We start from the raw sequence: 23,404 nt of genomic DNA on the forward strand, positions 1-23,404 counted from the left end.
TACCTCAAATATCCCATTTTCCATAAGAATAAACGAGAACCTATAAATATAATTGTACAAAAAATTAAAAAAGAAAAGAAAAGAAAAGCTATTGTGAATAAAATGTAAAATAAAAAGCAGCTGGCAGAAATTCATTGGCAATAAATTAAAAAATATTACATCAACTGTAGCAGAAAAGCTATAATAAGTGGGGAGAGCAAAAATCCCCAAACGGAATGGTTTTAGCTTTGGCTCAACAAATAAATCAAAGATGAAAAAAAAACAAAGGGGGTGAAAATCAAAGTATGTATCACTGCTGTTCCATACTAAATATTTTCTTCATTGTCCAAAAAGTTCTTGTTACTAAGGGGGTCAGTCAACAACCAAATGCTATTAAGCATTTCACCATTTGTTGCCACCTTTGTAACCTCCTCTTCCACGAGAGTTGTTTGAAAACCTATTATTTCTTCGATCACCAAAACCACCTCCCCTGCCACCTCTGCCACCAAAGCCACCCCGACCCCCACCACCAAATCTTCCCCTTGACTGCTGCTCTCTTTCTTGTAGACGAGGCAATGCCTTCAACACCTCCAAGCTCACATTTGCTGCATTTCCTTGACCTGAAAAACAAAAGATGTAAAGTTTAACAAGCAAACCAAAAGGAGTCTAATGAAACATGACAAAGCAGACTTTACGACGTAGTAATTGCTGCCTTTAGCAGAAGAAAGGAAATTAAGTAAGAAGAAACAAGCTAGTTGACACCAATATTTCAAGGGATAAAGCCTCCAATTACCAGTAAGAAAAGTATCCAAGTCTTCCGTAGCCACATCAAATACTGCACCATTTCCATCAGCTGTTAAAGTTAGACCCTTGATAGACTCGACCTTCTCCTCGGGCAAGAATCTCCTCAGCACACCATAAGCAAAACTGAGATGTTCAACCAAAAGTGAGGGGATCAAACATGAGTGAAAAATTCAGATTGCTTAATCAGAGAGGAGATTAGTAGACCACTGGGCAGTTTAAAGAGCCAAATACACCTAACAATCCACTTCCCACTTAGTGCAATAGAGTGTATGAAGACCAACTCTACCTCTATGGTAATTCACCCCCTTCATACATAATAAGTTATATAAAGAACACAACAAAAACAAAATTTAGGTATAGATATTGTTCTCTGTGGATTCCATGCATGACAACTCTGCTAGCAAAAAGTAACCTACTTCAACAAAGTATTGCTTCTCAATTTAATCTTTCAGTGACAGATTCAACAACAAATAAGGCATAACAGCTATAGTACAGAGTTCAGATGGAAAACAACTTGGTGTCCATTTTGGTCTTTGGGGAAGACAAAGTCGACTTTACTCGCATTCTTACCAAAAGAAGATCCAGATCACAAATAGGAATTTTTTCCCTCAACTTTCAAATTTTAATTGTTTACGGATTCTTGTCATCAATAATCACAGTATAGAAGTGGCAAGTAACAAGTGCTCACGATGGTGTGTAGATTGGTTTTCCAGCTTCAAGTAGTAGCGAAACATGGTTCTCCATAGAAGTTAAAAGTGATCTACTCTTTATGTCAGTATAACCCTGCGTGCATGCAATAAACCATCAAACTTTAGCATGAAAAAAGTAATGAGTCTTAGCGACAATAACAGAAAACACAATCGCTAAACGACAATAAGGGAACAGCAGAACTCACAGCAGCCTTTGCAAGTGCTTTTGCAAGTAATTCAACAGCTGACAAACCGGAGTTATTCATTAAATCCTCTGCGGCAGACTTGAATGCAGGAACCACACTACAGTTGGATACAAAAAAATGTTAGAATCCCAAAGCACCAGAGTATTAATGAAACAACAATATTAGTATGCACCATACCTGTCAGAAATCTGAGTTATTGATTCCGCTGCTGCTTCACCAACCGCTTTAGCAATATCAGCAGGCTGGGGAGCTGAAACATGCTCAAACTTCACACCAGATTCTCTTTCTATCTTAGAAATATTATGCCTTCTAGAGTCATAGAGCATAACAGCAACTCCAGTATTTCCTGAAAAGGAATACAAGAATTCTTCATCAAGTCACCATTCCCAGGGATTTAGAAAAATTAATGGGTCTCTGTTCTTACCTGCTCTTCCTGTACGTCCAGATCGATGTATATAAGCTTCTACATCTAGAGGCGGCTCACACTAGCACAGTAGTAAATTAATGCTTCAGAAAAACAGGACGAAAAAATTCCAGCATAAACACAAGGAACGCAAGGAAACCTGGATAATTAGCTGCACATCATTGATATCCAGTCCACGAGCAGCAACATTTGTGGCCACTAATGTCATGAACTTTCCTGATCTGAATCCAGAAAGTGTGACCTGCAGGTAACAGATCCCAAATCAGGAAAAAAGAAGATGAAAAGCTTTAATGATGAAATAGCAAATCTCATTTTCAATATGAAATAAAAATCCAACTTTCCTAATGACACGGGTTTTCACGAGAATATGAAACATTTGCTGTCAAACATATCATTGTGTTTCCAGCATTCTTGCTAGTAAGTAGGAATTTAGCTGGCTAGCATGCTTCCACTAAATTCCTAGACTACTACTAGATGCAGGTCAAGACATAACAGCCATGTTAGCACTTCTGAAAACCATATATGAGGCATCTGTAGTTTAAACTTATATCTATGACCAAAAAAGCATCCAAGAATATCCAACTTTTAGAAAGGAAATCGCATTACCACACACTCTCTTTTTTTCTTTCTTGGGGGGTTGGGAGGAGTGAATTATTTGTTTGCTCATGCAAAAAAATCTTGATAAAACAATAATAATGTTGAGAAAAAATTTACCTCTCTTGTAGATTGCTGGATATCCCCATGCAAAGGTCGTGCTCCAGGTAACAACCCAGCAAGCTGATCAGCAGACTCCTTTCTCTCAGTAAAAATAATTGTACGGCCTCCACTGTAACAAAAACATCTTCATAAGAGGAGAATCAACGGTTAACAAAATCTCGCAGAGCAGTGCACAACGAACCTGCTATAACAACGAATGATATCAGGAATAAGCTGAGATATTGCTGAAGTGGTACAGGGAAGAACAATATGCCTGACACTGGCACTGGCCTTCAATTTTTCATTACCAACAAGATCTATTGTTTTCTTTGTTGATTTAAGAAACCTAGAAGATATCTGAAATCGGAAAGACAGACTAAGCTTATATGATAAAGGGAGAAGGGATAATAAATTGATTAGAGATTCACGGTTATGTTCTTTAGCGAAGCAGCAATCCAAAAATCCAATTCTGATAGAAAAATATGAACCAAAATCATGGTGGAAAAACATACATCTTTTACCCAGCTTGGTAAGGTGGCACTGAAGAGAAGTGTCTGAACTTTGCTTACATCCTCTACTTTTCCTACAAAAGATGCACATAATAGTCAATCCCCCACTTAAATCTTGCCATAAGTTAGACAGCACAACAGTTCATAGAACACAAAAGTAACATAATCTGCAACTTCAGTACGACAAATGGGAGATTCAAAACTTACATAGCTCTGCTAATGACAGTACCGACAAAAAAGCATCTTCTAAGGATCTATGGAACGAGAATCACAACATTGTTCAAATGAACACAAAAATTACAAGCAGCGGAAAGAAGAAATTAATACCGAGTTCAGAAGCACTGTTAAAAGCCCCAAGATATTAAAATAAAAAAAAAGGCCATGAACAAATTGCTTCTTCCAATGACAAATGAGCTTCAGCTTATTGAAAGAGTACATGGATGATCACAAAATGTGTTGTTTGGTGCATAGTAGACCTTTGCACAACGAATACCTAGGAACCATAATCTAAGTATCTAACAAGGGTAAACAGGTTGAGATCCAGTACCTTTAAATCATTAATAAACATAGCAACCATCTCTTTACTCTTTAGCTTCACAGTAAAGGTGGACAGATGCTAGAGCAGAAAGATGATGTTATAAATCGAAGTTATTATTTATTATACAGCGGTTTGATGGAGTTCAACTCAACATTAAACAAATTATAAGCAAATTAGAAGCCATAAACCTAAAAAGACACAAAAGACTGCTTCCATTGTACAGCAGTCAAAACAGAAAAAACAAGCGAGTTGAATTACATTTCACATATATAGACAGTAAATCATTGAAGGCATTCTACTTAAGCAGCAGAATTACAAACCAAGAATAAGTTCAACATCTTCAACAAAACCCATTCGCAGCATCTCATCAGCCTCATCAAGAACCCTGAACTTTAATGTGCTCAAATCAAGATTGCCCCTCTCGATGTGATCCTGCACAAATTTGAAAAGGTTTAACTATAACAAATCAAAAAGGAAACATTTCACAACCACATCCACAAAACTAGGCAAGGATCAAATCAGATGAAATGCATGAGATGATACCTTTACTCGACCAGGTGTTCCAACAACAACATCTATCCCTCTCTTTAGTTTAGATTCCTGAGAGTGATATGAAGCTCCTCCATATAAACAGCATGACATCAAACCCATTGCCCCACCATAAAGTTCAAAGTCAGCATGCACCTTAACGAAAAACAAAAGCAAAAGTTCACATTCCATTCAATGTAAACAAAGAAAGTAACACTAGAACTGGGCCCTCATGTAATTTTTTTATGAACTGGGCCCTTTTGTAATACCTGGGTCGCCAGTTCCCTGGTTGGTAAAAGCACCAGAACACTTGGAGCCTTGCCATATCCGGTTTTCCTTGATGATTTGGCTGACCCGTTTACTAAAGACTCCAGGATAGGCAACACAAAAGCAAGGGTCTTACCCTGCAGAATTGGAAACAAGACAGAGCCACAGATGTAGAAATTGTCAACAAACAATTATTTTAGCAACATCTATTACATGAATAACATTGTGAATCGACAAAATTCAAAAGGCATTTGGGTGCGTGCACCACTCAATCTCAGAATGAATAACATCCACAATTTTCAGAAGAGGTGGTTTCACACAGACTATACCATTTTAGCTATGTAAATATCTGTAAATTGGTAAGCAACTAAGCATCAACACCATAGCATCCAATACCAATTCTTGCTTTTCCCAGTCATTTGGCAGAACCAATACTTAGTCAGTTGTGGCTGTATTATTCCCTAATATCTATATCTACAAAACCCCGAGGCCCAAACTAACATTTGAAATGGTTAGAAACCTTTCATCTCATAAAGAAACATTCATTTTAAATCATACTATAATAGTATAATATATATTGCAATCCTTCTTGTGTTAAAAAAAAACATATAAAATCCAATCAAAATAAGTTGTAACCTTAATCAGTTGAGAGCACTCCTGATAGCTTCAGCTTTCAAACTCAACAATTTACAGACAACTATCATGTTCACACAGACGTACAAAGGGAAAAAAAAAAAATTATACCTGACCAGTACGCGCCCGTCCCACCAAATCCGACCCATCTAAAACCATATCAAAAGTCATGGCTTGAATCGGAAACAATGACTCAATCCCCTTCCCCTTCAGCTTCTCCCTCAACGGCTCTGAGATACGAAACTTCGACACCGCATTAGGATTCTCGCTCTTTACTCCCTCTTCCTCCACCTCTTCCGCCTCCAGTTTCGCTTTCTTCTTCTTCAACTTAGAATCAGCCTTTAAATTCACAGGCTCACCAAGTTCCGAGCTTGTCTCGCTCTTCCCTTCTTCAAACCCATTCTCTTGCTCGATCTCCAAAGCTTTTCGCTTCTTGTTCTCCTTACTCTTCTTCTTCTTCGAGCTATCATCCTCCTCTTCTCCTCCTCCTCCTCCTTTGATGTCCATGAGCTTTGACTCCTTCTTGCTCTTCTTCTTCGGAGTTACAGAGTCAATTTCTGGGGTGTCCAAGACTACTTTTTTCTTCATCTTATTCTCCTGTGTCTTCTCTATAACCAACGAAGGCATAGAAGCGATTGATAATATGTGATTGAAAGAGGCAGAGAGAGCTGCTCCTGCTACAGACGATTGTTGTGGCAGTTTTTTTCCGCTGAAGCAGGAGCGAAAGAGGAGGAAGCGAAGTTAGGGTTTTGGTTTTTATGGTTAGTCGGTGAGGATATTTTGGACCGTCGGACGCCAAAACCCTTTCGCGTTTGACGATGGTAACGGCGTTAACGAATATTCTTAAATGAATGGAGTATCAGTTACGGTCATATTATTATTTTATTTTTTATATGATTAATATAGTTTTAAAAAAATACGATACAATTTAAAATAAGTATCTATAATATATTTTTATTAAAGAACAATCTATAATGTTTATTTGTTATACCATTTGCTAAAATTAATCTATTTTAGCCATAATTTGCATAAAAAAATATAGATATCGTATATGTATTTGAATTAGATACACTAGTAGAAAAATGATTTTTCAAAAAATAGCATGGTTTTTGAATTTACAAAATCAAGCAAGAGATTGCCGTTTAAGTTCCTAAGGTATAGATTGGTTCGCATGATCTAACTTTATAGAGTTTTTTTTGCCAATGATTTATATATTTGGTTATTGAAATCTTTAGAATCTATAATTTGAAGAAAAGTCGAATTTCTCTCAAAGGAGTAATTCTTCAAAATTGGATTTCCCTCGAAGGAGTTATTCTACTTGAGAGGATAGGAAATCATCAATTAATTTTTATTTTTTTTAGTACAAATACAACATACGACACACCACTAGATCAGGGGCAGACTAAGCCCACACACCTCCCCACACACCTCCTTATAAATATTCGGAGGAGGTGAGACTAGAACCCATGACCTCAGTCAGGGACATGCAAAGTCATTACCATTCAACCAATGGCTCATTTGCAATCATCAATTATTTTTAATTATATACCTATATTAAAAATAACATACATATTTCTTATGGTTATTTTTTTTTTCTTTTTACACTTTTTAATTTGAATATTCAAATTCAAGTGTTTTTTTTTCAAATTTTTTTTAAAAAATAGTAAACTCATAATTTCATTCAATGAAAGTGAATGTTTGACTTCGCCCACAAATGCCACATGTCATAATATGATTAGAAATTCATTTTTGGTACAAAGAATACTCTAATGATAATATGTATACTTCCCTTTGAATTTCATGTGTTAGAACTCCAATAGAATTCCAACACCCCTTGCTTGCAACAACAAGACTTTACCGCATATGAGTTGTCGGTTGAACGATAATCACATTGTATATAAAGGATAACCCACTTATTAGATCGTGAGTTCCAATCTTAGCCTCCCCAAATCTCCGTTTAAAAAAAGAACTTTACCTAGGAAAAATTATCGCACTTAAAACTAATTTAATTTTTTTGCTAAATAAGTTATTTGTTGCTAAAATTAGTAACATATGACAAAAGGTGAATATTCATTAATATAAAAAAGTAATTATTGGCTAATTATTCTTTAATTTATTTTTCAAAAAAAAAAATCTTTAATTTACGATTTTTTTTAGTCAAGAGGAGCGGTGGTACGAGATGTTGGTTCGTAGATAAGCGGCAGGCACAAAGGCGGGACCGTAGCCAAGCCCTGATTTCTAGTGCTTTAGGGCATTTTTGTCTGGTTCATCTTCTTCGTTAATTTTGTGTTAATCGGGTTGCTCAGTTTGAATCTACGATTGCAATCCAGTTTTTGGATTTCTGCATCGTAGAGACTCACAATGTCTCGAAGAAACCGTGGACCGCCTCTTCCGATGAAAGGTGGCCGTCACACTGGTTTACCTGCCGTGGATGAAATTCCTTATGACAGAATTCCGCCTCATCCTGCACTTCTTGAGGAACTGCGTGAAACCCAGTTCGGAATGGGCGGCAATAGGGTGTTTCCGCCTCACTCTGCGATGATTGAGGAGCACCTCGCATTGCAAAATCAAGATATTCACAATTTGTTGGAAGATAATCAGCGTCTGGCCACAACCCATGTAGCACTGAAGCAGGAATTGGAGATCACCCATCACACGTTGCAGCAGATGTCACACTTTGCTGACTCTTTGCGGGCGGAAACGGATGCCCAGATGAGGGAGTTGTATGATAAATCTGTTCGGTTGGAGATGGATGTTGGAGGGGTCGAGTCTATGCGAAGTGAGCTTTCTCACGTTAATGCTGATATTAAGGAACTTACTGAAGGAAGGCAGGAACTCACTGGTAGGGTGCAAATGATGACCCAAGACTTGACCAGAATTACAGCAGATTTGCAGCAGGTGCCAGCTTTGAAGTCGGAGATTGAGAATATGAAACTGGAACTGCAGCGTGCAAGGTATAAGTTTACCTAAAATTTGTTGTTGGGGGAGCAGAGTCTATGACTGCATTCCTACACCTTTATTATTTTCTGATTTATATAGTTTTTCTGGTATGTAGAGCTGCTATTGAGTACGAGAAGAAAGGATATGCGGAGAATTATCAACATGGTCAGGTAATGGAGAAGAAACTGTTATCAATGGCTCGGGAATTAGAGAAGCTTCAGGCTGAGATTTCAAATTCTGGGAAGAGAGCGCCAGCTGCTGCGGCTGTTGTTCGTCCTGGTACGATTGTTATGCACTTCTTTGTGTTATGTCTACTTGTTAATTGTTTTAAAGTCAAACTTAACGTTTTTAGATGACCCTTTATCTTTATGTTGTTGCAATGATGCTTATAAGTATTAAGTGGAGGCAAAAAGTCGTATAAAAAAGGCTGTAAAATGTTTAAAAGTTTCCAATTTTTAATAGTGTGCCAAACAGAAAAAGAAAAAGGAACAGAAACACGGGTGGATTAGTTGGATCAGAAGACATGTCACAACAGCTTTCTTTTCTGTCGTCGTAAATGGTGCTTCTTTGGAGTTCTTTGGATCTACTAAGGGGGTTAGACAGGGATGCTCTATGCCTCCTTTCCTGTTCATTTTGGAAGGGACTTCCTAAGCTGGATGATTGATAGGGCAGTAGAACTTGGGTTTATTCATTGTGCCAGAATTGGAGTGGGAAGATAACAAGTAACTATTTCGAGCTTGCTTTATGCAGATGATACTTTGTTCATGAGTCATGGAAAGTATGGATCAAATTCTTAATCTCGGTGCCCTCTTGTTGGGTTTTGAAGCTGGGTCAGGATTAAAAGTTAATCTTAGATTCTTAGGAAAGCTCAATCATCCTTTTGGTCTTGCTTGCCGTCAATGATTTGGCGGATGCCCTTGGTCGTCGAATTGATACTTTGCCTAGTGGCCCTAGTCAATACCTGCGAGCTCCTCTTGGAGGTAAATTGAAGGATATATTTATATGGAATCCAGTAGTAGAAAGGTTGTTTAAAGAAGCTAGGTGGCTGGAAAAAAGGGCATCGCTGGTATGAAGTGGCAAGCCTTGAGTTCATCTATAAGCGAGCACCTTTCCATATAATGTTAAGCTCTTTTTCCTGAATTACTTGCCCAATGCCCATCCACAGTGAGGCAATAGGCGTCTTGCTGTTTGTGAATGGGATTATAATATTATATTAAAGGCATCTTTCGGTGAAATTGATAGAATACTGTGGTAGCCAGTTGGCCAAGAAATTAGGAATATGTGCCAGCCTGCTTGAGAATAGTATTTTCACAGTGAATTTCACCCTGATTCTCACTGCTTCTTGTTTGGGGAGGAGATGCAAATTTGAACTGAAAATGTGATGGTCCTTCGGAGCTAAAAGCAGCTGCTTTACAGATGAGGCATTTAAGGGTTGCTTCTGCTGTATCGAGTCTGACTTCAATGAATGATAGAAAAAGATAGGATTTTAGTGGGTTTAGGGACTCCAATGGAAATTGGAATTGGGTTGAATTTGGAGGAAAATCCTGGTCAAGGAAAGTCAAGAGGTAAGATCTGTGTTTAGGGAGTGAAAATAAAAGACTAATGAAGTGAAATGAAGAGACAAATAAGAGGAAGTGAGAGAGAGAGGGACAAAATGAAGAGAGGAATTGGATCCCATTATGGTGGCAGCATCTCACCTGAACAGTAAATGCAATGATCTTACCTCCCTCCTCCTCTTGATCAACCAAGGACCTAACCTCCTTCAAGCAATCTTTGCACCATTAGGTTGAGCTCATATCTCTACCTGGTCACAAACCCCAACAACTTGGCGGCTAGTCCGGCGCCATATCCATCTTCTATCAAGCTTGAAACAGAGGATAATTTCGCTGGCATGGCGAGAATGTGGTGGTGGGATCATAGACTGAGGGTCTGTCTTGACTCTTGAGAGTTGAGAGTCATGTGACCTTGTTCTAGTGCTTGTTGACATGATTGATTAGGGGGGAAAAGGTCTTTACTCTTTAGGTTGAGGGTGGTGTTTGTTACATTGTTTAGCTTTTATTCTGCCAGAACTTTATTTCAGTTGTGCCATGTGGAAGGTTGGTGCAATGTTAGTTATTTTTTAATAAATGCACCAAATCAGTGATGGTAATAAGGATTAAAAAAACCATGTTTTACGTCATTTAAAAATTTTGATACAGATCAATGTGTTCAAGGGTTGATTGCACCGAAAGAAATGCTGTGACTCAATTGCAGATAGGATAAAGTTGGAGGCTATTTGTGGTGTTATCCCTTAATATTTTTTTTTTTTGTAGTGTGTTGGGAGTAAGTAGAGAATTATGACATTTGAATTGACAAGTTAACCTGGCTAAATTACCTTTCCATTGCCTCATGTACATTTGCTTCGTCTATAAACTGGATTTTAGTAAATTCTAACTGGCATGATAGATGTTCAATAATAAAAATTGCTTAATCTATCTGACTCAACTGTTTTTGTAGCAGCAATGCTTCATCAGAGGCTGATATCGTATTCTTGAGTTATCTTTTTCGTTGTGGAGCCTTATTTACACTGTCTGAGTGTCAGTGGCTCTTAAGTTTCATTGTTAATTTCTTTGCAGATGCAGGATATGGTGCAGATTATGGCAATCATGAAGTTTCGTATGCCCGAAATCCTTATCCTGCTGGTTATGGATTGAACTCTGTGAGTATTACTATTTTGCGTACTTTCAGTGTGTGCTTATATGCACATTCAGAATGTTTGTGTGAATGTACATGATCCGCATATGAGGATATACATGGAAGACATTATTACATTTTAGGAAGCAATCGGTCATGTTATCCTTTCCTCGCAAATTTCAGGTACAAAATAATGCACAAAGTTTCCCACGGTATGGAGCTGGTCCTGGCCCCTGGGGAGCGTATGATATGCAGCGTCCTCGAGGAAATAGATAGATTTTTCTCCAACTAAATGCATGATAATTCTGGAACGCCTTTGGCTGCGACTTGTTTGGGTATCCTAAATGTTATAAAACATCATAGACATTTTCGGAGAATTCCTTAACTATTTGGTTCTTCACATTGTACTGAAAAGTGTTGAACAATTAATATTAGCTTGAGGTGCAATTTTTTTAATTTTTTTTTTTCCATTCTGTTCTATCAAATGCAAATACTGAAATACATACATCAGTTATTTTCACCAAATATTTGTTAGTTTGATAGAAAATGATCTCTTTCATCCCGGAATCTGAATAATGCACATCCGGCAAGGATCCAGGGAGATCTCGTTGTTGCATAGCTTTGGTCGGAGCAACCGCCACCGGCCGATCAACAGGTAGTCTCATGATCGGGAACAGGGAGATGGGTAGTCATCCTCATTCTCTCTTTGGGCATGAGTAAGAACATCAAAATGGAAGACCGAATAAACGTACTCATATTTTTCCACCAGCAGTGGACATACATTGTCATCGTCGGCAAAGTCTTTATCCCAAATCCAGTCTAACACCATCATTTTACCCATATACATAACACAGTCGTTTACATGTATAAAAATCACCCAAATTGTATGGGAATTTTTTTTTTTTTTCCTTTCCTTTTTTTAAGACGGAAATCAAGAAAGAGATTTGATCTGCAAGTTGATAAACATGTAGAACATGCACCAACTCAAGCCATTTAAGGAGGTTTGTCCATAAGTGTTCTATATTCAACAAGCATTACGTCATTATGAAGAGATCGTTGCAGATAAAAACATTACAGTGATGCATAACAACATTACGTCATTTGATCTGCGTATATCTTGTTTGTCCCCGATCGTTCACCGTGGGAATTTTTTGCTCGGGTGTTGTTTACTTCTTTATTGATAGGTAGGATACTCCAGAGACTTATTCAAGCAAATTGCAAAATATGGTATAGAATGAGAGATCAAGACTAAAAAAAGTTAGATCACACTAGGGTTCACAGAAGCGAATGAAAGCAGCTCTTGATTACATTCAAATAAGGACATCTCTTCTTCAACCAAGTAAACCCAGGCCTCAATTCCATCACCCTCCTTTGTATCCACCAGCACAACAACATTTGGGACCTTCAAATTGACAAGAGTGACCCATATTGGCTTCCCCCACCCAAAATCAGCTTCATACACTGGCATTCTACACCAACTACTAAAAATATAGAAGTCTCCATCACCCATTTTTCCCAAGCTTTCCATCATTTTGCTTATGTCCCCTAATAATTTTACAACCTCGGTAGTAACTCTGAGTTCTTTGAATTCTTTTCTCAGCTTAATAACCAAACTTGGCAATTCAATATCCGTGTTTTCTGTTTCTGCTGTGATTCCACCTAGAATATTCCCAACCGAGTATTCTGACAAGGGCGGCGATAACCTCTTTCTTAAGTTTACGGCATGAAAGCAAAAAGATGATCTTGAGGACGTCCCTTGGATTGAGCTTGACGAGTTTGTTGCACACTTCCAAAGTAGAGCTGTTATAGCTTCTACACGCGTAGGTTGTTGCACGCTTTCACTAGCAGTTTTCGCCCTAATTGCGGCAATATTTTCTGCGCTAAAAACTAATCTTCTACATACGCACGACTTATCTTGGATAAAAGGAGATTCAACAATAGGCAAAGCGTAGTCTACAGGAGGAAAAACCGACGCTCCAACAAAAAGTTCCGGATGAACTACTACCTCGTCGGATTCTAGTGCTATGGAAGCCCACGCCTTGATGAATGTGATTAAGGTGGTTGCATCGGCGAGCTTGTGCGAAAGGCAAACACCAATTGCCATACCACCGCATTCAAAGAAGTTAACTTGCACAAAAAGTAAATGACCTATTTCTGCTTTTGTGAATTCGAGCTCAATAGGTAGGAACTTTTGAAGTTGTTGGGGACTAGGGTTTTGTAGAACATCGGACAAAAGGCAGTTGGCTCGTGCTTCAACAAACATAGTTCCCTCGTCATTACATTCGATGGAAATATTGTCGGCTTTGATCTGCCCAGCAAAAGGGTAGTACAAACTTAGGGTTTTGGATAAAGATGCTTTAAGAACATTAGACCTTTGTTTAGAATCCAGATGATGATTGGTGTCACCTTTCGCAGGGTAGAAGAGAAGCAAAGGGATATGGAATGAAGGATAGAATTGATCAAGAAGGGAAAACTTGAAAGTTCTAAAGTTGTGAGGTGTGGGAGTGGATGGTTTGATGGTTTTTCTTTCAATAATCTCAACCTTGATTGTAGTAGTAGCCATTTTTGCTTCAATACTTTAGGCCACAAAAGCTGAAAGAAAGAGTTACAATATATAAGCTAAGCTTGAATGTCATAAAGATGGACAGGTGTTCTAAAACGTGTACATGAAGCCCATTTTTTGGGGATAAGTCACCAATAATTTTGTTAATGAAAATGAAAAATCATCTCTAAAATTAGAGAAAAAAAAAGCTTTTTAGCACCTTTGATTTTTTTTACCATTATTAGTCCTTAACTTAAATATTTTTTAGCATCTTTAATTTGAAATAGTACTCATGTTTGTGGGATATAATCCTTATCGTTTATGGTGGCACGAGTGCCTTTTAGGCTCAAATTTTCATACCTGAATTTTTGGTTCATGAATACATAGCAAGTCCAAGCCATTACTCATTTTTGGTAACACAATTTCCCTTACTTTAAGTAAAAAATAATTTTAGGTTATCAATTTTCTAACACTCTTCCAACCATATACCCCATTTTGATATCATACCAAATATTTAATTATTTTAAAGTAAGAGAGAGGGAAAGATGCAAGAGAGAGAGAGAAATAAAAAGTAAGAGAGAGAGAGTTGCAAGAGAGAGAAATCATAAAAAAAATTAAAATTGATATAGGTAACATGAGTCATACCCTAGATTTGAGTTACCCGAAAATGAAATCTAAAATTAGGTAATCCGTTGGAAGGTACAAAAATGAAAAAGTGTTACCTAAAACAAGATTTTACTTATTTTGAGTAACCAATTGGACATGCTCTAAGTCTTTGACCTTTTTTAACATTTAGGTTATACGTCCGAAGTCCGAATAAATCAATATAGGAATGCAAAGGCCATTCCTTTTTGAGAATTTTGATTCTTAAAATGGGATAAAAGTTATCAGTATATGTGCTGAACTTTTTTCTTAAATTGGATCAAAAATATTTTGATACCAAAACTCAAGAAAATAAAACATTTCATTAATGACTCCAATTGTATCCTTAAAAAAAATTAAAAAGGATAAATTTATCAAGGATTGAAGAGATAAATAATACAACAACATTATTTTTTGAGGAAAAGTTAATTTTCATTGATAAAATAGATGTTACACTGCCGGATAAATTCTCTTTCTACTAGAGAGTGAATCTCCGTAGGGTAATCATGTAACAAAACTCTTTAAACCATGGAAGTTCCGTGATAAATGAATAAGAGCATGATCAGCTACAGCTCAAATTTCACTCACGTCACACTTGTTGGCTAACAATCACCCCCAAAGTGAGCATAAACTTTGGGATAAAAGAATCACAAAAGATAGAGAATTCACCTTTTATGATTTTCCGAGTCCTTCTCTCATCACACCTGTTGACAAACAATCACTCCCTAACTTGTGCATAAAATGTTTGTTACAAGATAGAAGAATCACACATAATATGATCCAATAAACTCCTATAAAATTGAATTCTTACCAGAATAATAATCTTCCAAAAAAAAAATCAATTCAACTTATTTGTGAACTATTTTTTTTGGAAGATTATCATCTGACTAGAGTTCATCTTTGAAATTATTTATACACATAATTGAGCTCAGTCTTATTCACCTCACAAAGAGTTGAATTCTAATCAGATCAGTAATTTACCAAAAGAAATTGAAACCCACTTGATTGTTATTCTTGTTTCTTTTGATAGATTACTAACTGACCAGAGTTCATCTTTGGTTTGCTATGAAGGATTGGACTACAGCATAGCCATTTTATATGTAGAAAGATGAATTTTTGACCGTTGATTATAATTTAGAACTTTTAATCTCAGCCGTACAGGTAAATGGTAATCTAATTATGAATTGGATTTGATTTGATTACATATACTCGCCAGTGTTTTTCCAATTGGAGAAATCAAATCTTCTACATTTTGGAATTATTAATATATAAAAAGGAAATCAAATTAATTCTTTTCTTTCCATTTTTTCCAGATACATGCAACCAAACTTTTCCAATTTAAATTTTTATCCCATCTAGATTAATGTAACATATAAGATATATGCATACATAAATATAGAAGAATTCTCACATGTGCACTAACTTTACGCATTTGTTATTCAATCATAGATGCGGCGAAAACTTTACGCAATTGTTATTCAATCATAGATGCGACGAGTCTTACAACAAATATGTGGCCCGCACTTTTGTTGTCCAGTGCGTAAAGTCGGTGCACATGTCAGAATTCTTCCATAAATACGTACATACATCTTGCCAAATTTTTTCAAACTATCTTATAAACTTGTTATACCATTTAAGAAAAAAAAAATTTATAATTTAATCAAATTTACTTTCACAGTTCCTATTTTACATTGAATCAAAAATTGAACATATACAAAAAATTTATAAATAGAAATGGAATGTGTGGTGTGAAGTTGATATTTCTAATTTCTTACTGATCATCCATGAAAATAAAAACGGTACAAAAAATTAATAGTGACAACACGGTAGTGCAAACTAAGAATAATCATATGCAAGAGAAAAGTTTTATCACATCAAGGATAGTGTTTTTATGTACACTGCATGCATGTTCCACTGTACCAAAATCCTAACAAAGACAACCATTTATCCTTCAGAAGGATGTCGAAAGAAGAAAACTATGCGTTCAACATTTCAGTGAAACTCTAGACATGTTTGCCCTCTGTACAAAAAGCAAACAGAAAATTTTTCTTCTAAGCACAGTCTAGTGGGTCAATTGGCTAAGAACCCCTCGACTTTTATAACATGAAAATCCAGAAGTAATGCAAAAATAGTTTCGTCCACACTAGCCAAAGGAGCACATAACAGAGCAACTATGCAAGTAGAAGTCATTAGGAACAGGTTTGCCATTCTGCTGTAAACTGAAAAGTAAATGGCTCTTTCATAAATAAAAGAGGGATCTCTTTATAAACTTTAAGTAAAATGTAGATTCATCCAACGCCACCCGACACCAGATTGAAGAGAAGGACCCAGTTGTTGACATAGCAGATAACAAATCTGTCAAACCTTGCATGAATACACAGATGGCCAACACGGGGATTGAGAGAACATACCATGAACCAATTAATCTGCTACGATGTAGCATAGAGAACTAAGAGCAGAGGACGAATCGACTTCTGAAAATGCACAAGTCAAAGACATAAAGGTTAAAGATAAATTATTGATCAGAAGAGACATCAATGTAGGATGGAAGGACAATGACTATACCTTGTGTTTCAATCCGCAACCAATCACGTGCGCATACCAAAGCCTGTTGAGTATCTGGACTTAACAAACTTCGACAATCAAGCATTCTTCCACCAGTATTGAATGCCAAATCTGGTGCAAGAGTTGACATGGGCGTACCCAAAATATCACGTGCCATCATGGATAAGATAGGGTACCTTGGCGCGTGAACTTTCCACCAATTTAAGAGGTTGAAATCACAATTGCGAGGGAAGACTGGTTCCTCCAGATACTTGTCCAAATCCGATATTACACTCTGACCTTGAGAAGTCTCATGGACGAATTTATCAAAACCCTTTAGTCTATCCCTAGGATCCACACCGGTACTAGGAAAGCTGCTGCCAGGCAAAGCAGAACCTTGATCAACCAATGTCGAGCTGATTGAGTATGCATCGAAAAGTTCCTTAATACCATCCGAAACTTCCTTGATTTTCTCCAGAGAACTACTGCCATAAATTAAAGAATAGTAGTACTCCACCAACCTCATCTTGAATCGGGGATCCAAAATAGCTGCCACTACCAAAGCCAAAATGCACTTGCTCCAATACTTGTCAAACTTAGCTTTCATCTTTAGTGCCAGGGAACAAAGAAAATCATCTGGGCTCTTGCACCACTCAATTAGTTGGATGTGGACATGACAAATCTCGGGAAAATATATATTCGCAGTTGTAAATTTGTTGCCTAATAAACCATTTGTAATTTCAACAAACAATTTCAGATAACTAGTAATGGAACTTGCCCACTCCCACTCAGAATCAGTTAAAGCTGACATGTAGGAGGATTCATGCTCTTGCAATAGGCTAAAAACAGCCTTATATTCCAAAGCCGTTTCAAGCATCAGATACGTTGTGTTCCATCGAGTTGGACAATCAAGAATCAGGCTTCTCTGACAGTTAATTCGCAGCTGTTGGACAATCTCATTGAATTTTCCTTGCCTTACCTGCGAACTTTTGACATATCTAATGATTACTCGAATTTTTTCGTTCACCTCTCTAAGTGCATCCATGGCATCTTGAACAATCAAATTCAAACCATGAGCAGCAGAGCGCACATCAAATAATTGCCCGCTGCCTAAATGGGGCCTGCTCTCAGAAATCCGGTCCTTGATCCTAATGACAATATCATCATCAATTAAACAATCATCAAATGTCATGGCAAACAATTTGTATTCAATATGCCATTCCATCAGGCACTTGATAATTACTTCTAAAAGCATGTCTTCAGTATGTGGAGAATCAAGTGTGACAAAATTCAGGATCTTCCTCTGTAATGTCCAGTCCTCATCAATATAATGTGCTGTCAAACACATGTACTGGACACTTTCTGTTGAGGACCACATTTCAACAGCAATGTTAATTCTGCCATGCAATTTGCTAATAGACTCGTACATTTTTTGCTTCTCTTTCTCATAAATTTCCATGCAGGAAAGCTCTACTGAAACATTTGACACTACATCAAACAATGGCTGCAGATTTTTTACAAATACCTTAAATCCTACATGATTAACCATGGCTAATGGGTAATCATGTACAATAATCATGCGGACAAGATCAAACTGACTCCTCTGCTGATCGAACTTGCCACACCCCAGATTGATAACTTCATCCTTTTTCTGATCATGATCAAAATTCATATTTAGAGGCTTGATATATTCATCTTTTCTTTCTCCTTCATCAAAGCTAATATTTGCAAGGCTAACAGTATTATCCTTTTTCTTTCTCTTTACAGCCTGTAGTTGAGACACGTCAAAGTTAAAACTTTTCTGACATCGCATTAAATGATTCCTAAGATGTGTTGTTCCACTATTACTTGATCCACTGAGTTTTTTGTTACAATGGACACAGACAGCATAGCAGATGTCAGCCTTTCTAACCCTTTCAAAGTGATTCCATACAACAGAAGTCAATCTCTTTGTTTTCTTTGTGGCTGAATCATTCGATATTTCCATAGCATATGAAACTGTATCTGCATAAATTTAAAAAAAAAACACACACACACAATTGAAAGAAATAAGGAAGCTACTAAAACCAAAACAACTCATGTGCACAAGTCTCCTGGAGTGGGTGAGCTAGGGGACAGACAAAATGTACCCAAACCTTACCCCCACATAATATGTGAAGATCTTTCTGATTGCCACATCAAGCTAACTTTAGCATTGCAAACCTGGGGCTAAAACTATAATCATTCCGAAAAGTGGGGTCTAACCCACATCTTAATCTTCCACTGCATATTAAAAGGGGGGAGGGGAAAAAGGAGTTATTTGGCCCCCATTCAACGGATTTGATTTACCAGGTTATTTGGCTACCATTCAATATATTTGATTGATCAAGTTATTTGGCCAGGACTTTGTTCCCACAACCTCAATTTCCGAGACTTGCACCATGAAAATATTGAAAATACGCAGTAATTACAACAAAGCTCCTATCTTCCTCACAACTATTTCAATCTAGAAATAACAATGTAAATTCTAATTTGGTGATGTTAAAGGATAATTCTCCCCACATTTAACCCTAGCCATCCATGTTTCTTCATCTCCAACTCAATTTTCATTGTCCCTAGACACAACCTTCAACATCCCCAATTGCTTACATACATAAATCATAAATGTGCTATCACCATAAATTTCAGCCTGATAAAGGAAATTTAAGTATAGAAATAATTATATAATTCTCTTTGGTGCTGTTAAACCCTAACCGTCATGTACCTTCATATAATTTTTCACATTCAGTTTGGATTCTTTAATTCGAACTACATACAACTCAAAAAACATCACAGAAGATATAAAATCCTTACCTGAAGTACTAAATCAGTCCCAAACTCGAGAAATCGTCCAACAACGACCTTCCTGATATTAGAGAAACTTTGAAATTCATTCCTTGCTTGATTTTTTTTTCTTTCAGTCTTAGCTTGACTAAATGACACCGAAACGATGATAATTTTCTGTTAATTCTTGATTTACAGCAATTAGTGATCGACATTCAGCTTCCTTTTCGAAGCTCCTCTCTCGTTCGATAAGAAGAAAACGAACAGAGACGGTCTTCCCGATTTTATATTAAATTATTAATTCTATCTTTTTTTATTTTGGTATATATATTTATTTAATATAAATAATAATTAAAAAAATATTGCTTCATTATAATCACATGTTTTGCTATTGCCTATTTTTTTTCCAAAGGTCGAAAGACTGATTAATTAATAAAAATCCATACAGAGTATGACATTATGTGGTAATTTTCTCGATCTAATGGGTAGACAAAACCCAACAATAAACTAAATAAACTAGACACCTACCCGTACCAACGAACACCGAAGGTACTACACCAGATATTCAAAGGTACTACACCATATATTTGAAAAAATGTCTCAATGGGATCACACCATCAAAGACCAACACCATCTATGTGGAGAATTTCCCAGATAAGTTGATGGCTTTATCCTGAAGCGGAGACTTGAGAAATATGGATCGGTGTCGGATGTTTGCATATCCAAGAGATTGACCAAACGAGGTTGCAGGTTTGGCATTTGAAGCTTTTAGGGCAAACCATGCAAGGTTGCTAGAACAGGGATGCCAGAAAAAGGGAAAAGCAGTCCACAATGGAAGAAAGGAGACCCCCAAAGGCAAAGGCTCTTTTCAGAGGAAAACGTACGGTATATGGAAGGCAATGTGCTGATATCAAGCGCATATGAAGGCTTTCTTCAATGGCTGTTTGATAAATGTGAATGGATACCAAATAAGTTCTAAGAAATCACAACATTGCCTTTCATATATGATAAGGAACAATATGCCCATGCAAACTGTTCAGTCTCGACTCTATGCTGTTCAGAAAAACATGTACTAAATATCTTGATTTCGAAAAGCAAGAAATCTATTCAACATCAAATGTCAATTATAAAACAAGTAAATCCATCACATGGGATCCCATTTTACATGAAGCTTTTGCAGGCAGGTCCCTTGGAAAGATCAAGGCGAACTTCCATCCCATGATGCATGTCTACTGGCACGAAAGTTTCAGATTCACGAGGATCTGCAAATAAGAAGAAAAGAATGATAGATTCGAAACAAAGCCAGCAAAAATCAAATAATAAATTTTTTTACTTGTTCGTTTAACAGGACTTTTGCGAAAGGAGAAAACATATATGTCAATAAAATTTTAAATGGTTTCAAAATCCAATAATCACAACAGATAATCATGTTGTGAATTTAATCTGTAACTCTTTAAAATCTTAGGAAAAGTATAACCTTCTTCATGGCTCATTAATCATAAGGACGAAGGCTTCAAAAACAATGGCTTTGAAAAAAGTTATTCAAGAATCCAGACTAATCATTGCAGTTAAGCAAGATGTTTCTTGGGAAATGGAACTGCAGAGATACGTTTGGCTATAACATAAAAGTGATCTTGTTACCGTTCAGATAAGACTCAAAACCAAAATCCTCCATATCCCCTGTCGCAGCCTCCAAACCTAGGAAGGTAGATGGGATAGCCCCAGGAGGCCTTCGGAATCTGCAAATAGATGTAAAAGGAGAAAGTAGATAAAATTATTGGTATCAAATTTGGATAAATCCCAACTACAAATGGTAGGTGACCAAAACGAAAAAGTTCATAGAAAAACTGGAACATAAGGACATAAAACATCCAAATGATTTTTGAAAAAAAAAAGGCCGAAGCAAAGCAAAACAAGTCGCTCCTCCATGAGAGACATTTGGTTGAGCGACATTTGGTTTAACTTTCACGAATATTGAGCAGCAAATTTGCAGAGAACACCAAGGTAATGGTTCTACGATTAAAATGATAGCATTGCCCTTAAAAATCTTCAGAAAAAGATGGTTGTAAAGGACTCCTCAAAACCAAATGTTAGCACCTTCAAACCAAGATTTAAATTAAATTTATATTACACAAGCGCTCCTGGATATAGGTCAAAATAACAAACCATGACTTTTAAAAATTTAGCAATACACGAAGTTGCACGGAAAATATAGCAATTGTAATAAACATGAACAAATTATAAACATAAACCTATGTGATACAGCAAAGAAGAAAATTATACACTGCATTCAATAGTTCCTGTGGCAAACATTGGTAATGTATAATGAATCAATGATAATATTCAAACAGTATCAAGTTCCAATAAAGATATCTATTTTCCCCTTACTGATGCAGAGCATCCTTGTTGTCATGGCTTGCTATTGTAGGTTCAGGAAACACCGTAGCATAGACACCAGAACAGTCTTATTTTCTCAATGACTTTTAACCCCTCTTCTTTGCTTCCCTCACTCTATTTTAGAGTGTTTTCATATTAGTTCTTTCTTTTCTTTTACCATTATTGTTATTCAAGTAGTCATATGACTGGCGAGAAACTTCATTAAGTTTGGATTACTAAAGATTATCCATAATCAATACACACAACTAAAGAGCCGCTATATAACCCTGGTATGGAAGTGCCTCTTTTTATAAGTTATGCTCTGTTGCATCATTAGCAAAAGAGGAGAATGGAACATTGTACCTGTACCTAGTAAAAGGATAAGGAGCAGGCCACCACTATATGGAAGTACTTCAAGATTGACTAAAGTTACCAAACGCAATTGTTCGTCCTTTTCTTTTAAAGAGCAGCAGTTGTTTATCCATGCTTCAAAAATGAACACTCTTTCAAGCCTATAATCTATCTTACTTGTAGCTCTATACCACAACTTCATCAAGCATAGTTTCAAAAAAAATCATCAAGTCATAGATTCATACTTTGAAAGAATTTGCTTGTCCAGATCCATCTTCAATGGGAGAGCCGATCCATAGGTATTTGCAAGGATTTGTCTCTTCATGTCTTCCTTACTCTTCAATGTCTAAACTCACAACAACAAAAAAAAACCAGAGAAATTAGAGAGTTCAACCCGAAACTTGAATCTAATTCATACAAATTTTCACGCTCATTTTGGCATTCCATTTAGGTATTTTCATACAAGTAAATATAACTAAATTAAATTACGAACCCTCAATATCGAAGCCGAAAACTTTCATTCTCCACTCGATTATCTCTCACTTACTCGGGAACCAAACAAAATATCAAATTAAGAGAGAAGCAAAGAGAGTTTACAGTTCCATATGCGATTTCGAGGGGATGACATCCGACGATGTCGCTCTTGACTCCGTTAAGGCCGAATCGAAGCGCATCGTTTTGGATCCCACCGATTTCGTGTGCTATGGACTTTGAAGCTTCCATTATCGAGATTTTACTTCTTCTGCTGCTACTGCTGTTTCTTTGCGAGCCCTTTCCGTGTGGCTTTGTGAACAAGGCAGGCCATCGAGCTTATAAAGGGACGGGGCCTCTGTGCCGTGTCATATATGAACGCATAAGATTTTCATTAGATTTCGTGGTTGAATCTGGGCCGTTAAAAATAATAAGGGTAAAATTAATTAACTTCCTGCGATAGTCCTTCTTTCATCCCCTCCTTTGTGCTTTCTATAATTTTATTACATGAAAATACAAAATAATGAAGTATTTAACTATGGCAAAAAGCATCAAGGTGGTGGCCTAGTTGGTGAAATGAAGGGATGCATTTCTCCCGCATTCAAGAGTTTGAAATCCGTTTTATTGCGGACATTGTATAAATTATAGTAAGTCATTTTTTTGGTCGAATTTCATGAACCATATGTTATTGGCAGGAGTTTATGCCAACTTGTACTTTGATGAAGCTTTGGTGACGAGCTCACCCTTCGGGCAGTAGTTGTCACTCAAACTGGACGTTATACAATAGGTG

General features: G+C 36.8%; 5 protein-coding genes across 6 annotated transcripts; 1 reads left to right on the top strand and 4 right to left on the bottom strand.

Moving 5' to 3' along the window:
* Window positions 1-121: 121 nt before the first annotated feature.
* On the bottom strand, window positions 122-6,036 carry LOC119988977 (DEAD-box ATP-dependent RNA helicase 7-like). Its single transcript, XM_038834249.1, has 14 exons — window positions 5,385-6,036; window positions 4,643-4,777; window positions 4,389-4,529; window positions 4,166-4,277; window positions 3,311-3,381; window positions 3,001-3,155; window positions 2,817-2,928; window positions 2,242-2,343; window positions 2,103-2,163; window positions 1,856-2,024; window positions 1,679-1,775; window positions 1,472-1,566; window positions 773-906; window positions 122-599 (listed from the first exon to the last, which is right to left on the bottom strand). The coding sequence occupies exons 1-14, from the start codon at window positions 5,898-5,900 to the stop codon at window positions 382-384; spliced, it is 2,118 nt and encodes a 705-aa protein (XP_038690177.1). The 5' UTR covers window positions 5,901-6,036; the 3' UTR covers window positions 122-381.
* Window positions 6,037-7,445: 1,409 nt separating this feature from the next.
* LOC119988513 (protein FLX-like 1) lies at window positions 7,446-11,342 on the top strand. Its single transcript, XM_038833573.1, has 4 exons — window positions 7,446-8,227; window positions 8,329-8,492; window positions 10,829-10,911; window positions 11,070-11,342. The coding sequence occupies exons 1-4, from the start codon at window positions 7,635-7,637 to the stop codon at window positions 11,160-11,162; spliced, it is 933 nt and encodes a 310-aa protein (XP_038689501.1). The 5' UTR covers window positions 7,446-7,634; the 3' UTR covers window positions 11,163-11,342.
* Window positions 11,343-12,144: 802 nt separating this feature from the next.
* On the bottom strand, window positions 12,145-13,449 carry LOC119987703 (stemmadenine O-acetyltransferase-like). Its single transcript, XM_038832624.1, has one exon. The coding sequence runs from the start codon at window positions 13,447-13,449 to the stop codon at window positions 12,145-12,147; it is 1,305 nt and encodes a 434-aa protein (XP_038688552.1).
* A 2,564-nt stretch (window positions 13,450-16,013) lies between these two features.
* Window positions 16,014-19,685, bottom strand: LOC119988104 (zinc finger BED domain-containing protein RICESLEEPER 2-like). 2 transcript variants are annotated; one of them, XM_038833024.1, is made up of 3 exons: window positions 19,447-19,685; window positions 16,636-18,382; window positions 16,014-16,544 (listed from the first exon to the last, which is right to left on the bottom strand). In XM_038833024.1, exons 2-3 carry the CDS (start codon window positions 18,284-18,286, stop codon window positions 16,492-16,494), a joined length of 1,704 nt encoding a protein of 567 aa, XP_038688952.1. In that variant the 5' UTR covers window positions 18,287-18,382; window positions 19,447-19,685; the 3' UTR covers window positions 16,014-16,491. The 2 variants fall into 2 exon arrangements, with proteins under 2 accessions (XP_038688952.1, XP_038688951.1); XM_038833023.1 differs by having other exon boundaries at window positions 16,636-18,618.
* Window positions 19,686-20,385: 700 nt separating this feature from the next.
* On the bottom strand, window positions 20,386-22,938 carry LOC119988544 (cyclin-B1-2-like). Its single transcript, XM_038833617.1, has 4 exons — window positions 22,741-22,938; window positions 22,389-22,489; window positions 21,058-21,155; window positions 20,386-20,678 (listed from the first exon to the last, which is right to left on the bottom strand). The coding sequence occupies exons 1-4, from the start codon at window positions 22,864-22,866 to the stop codon at window positions 20,578-20,580; spliced, it is 426 nt and encodes a 141-aa protein (XP_038689545.1). The 5' UTR covers window positions 22,867-22,938; the 3' UTR covers window positions 20,386-20,577.
* Window positions 22,939-23,404: the final 466 nt, after the last annotated feature.

Source organism: Tripterygium wilfordii, chromosome 21 (assembly GCF_013401445.1).
Source record: "Tripterygium wilfordii isolate XIE 37 chromosome 21, ASM1340144v1, whole genome shotgun sequence".
Taxonomy (NCBI): domain Eukaryota; kingdom Viridiplantae; phylum Streptophyta; class Magnoliopsida; order Celastrales; family Celastraceae; genus Tripterygium; species Tripterygium wilfordii.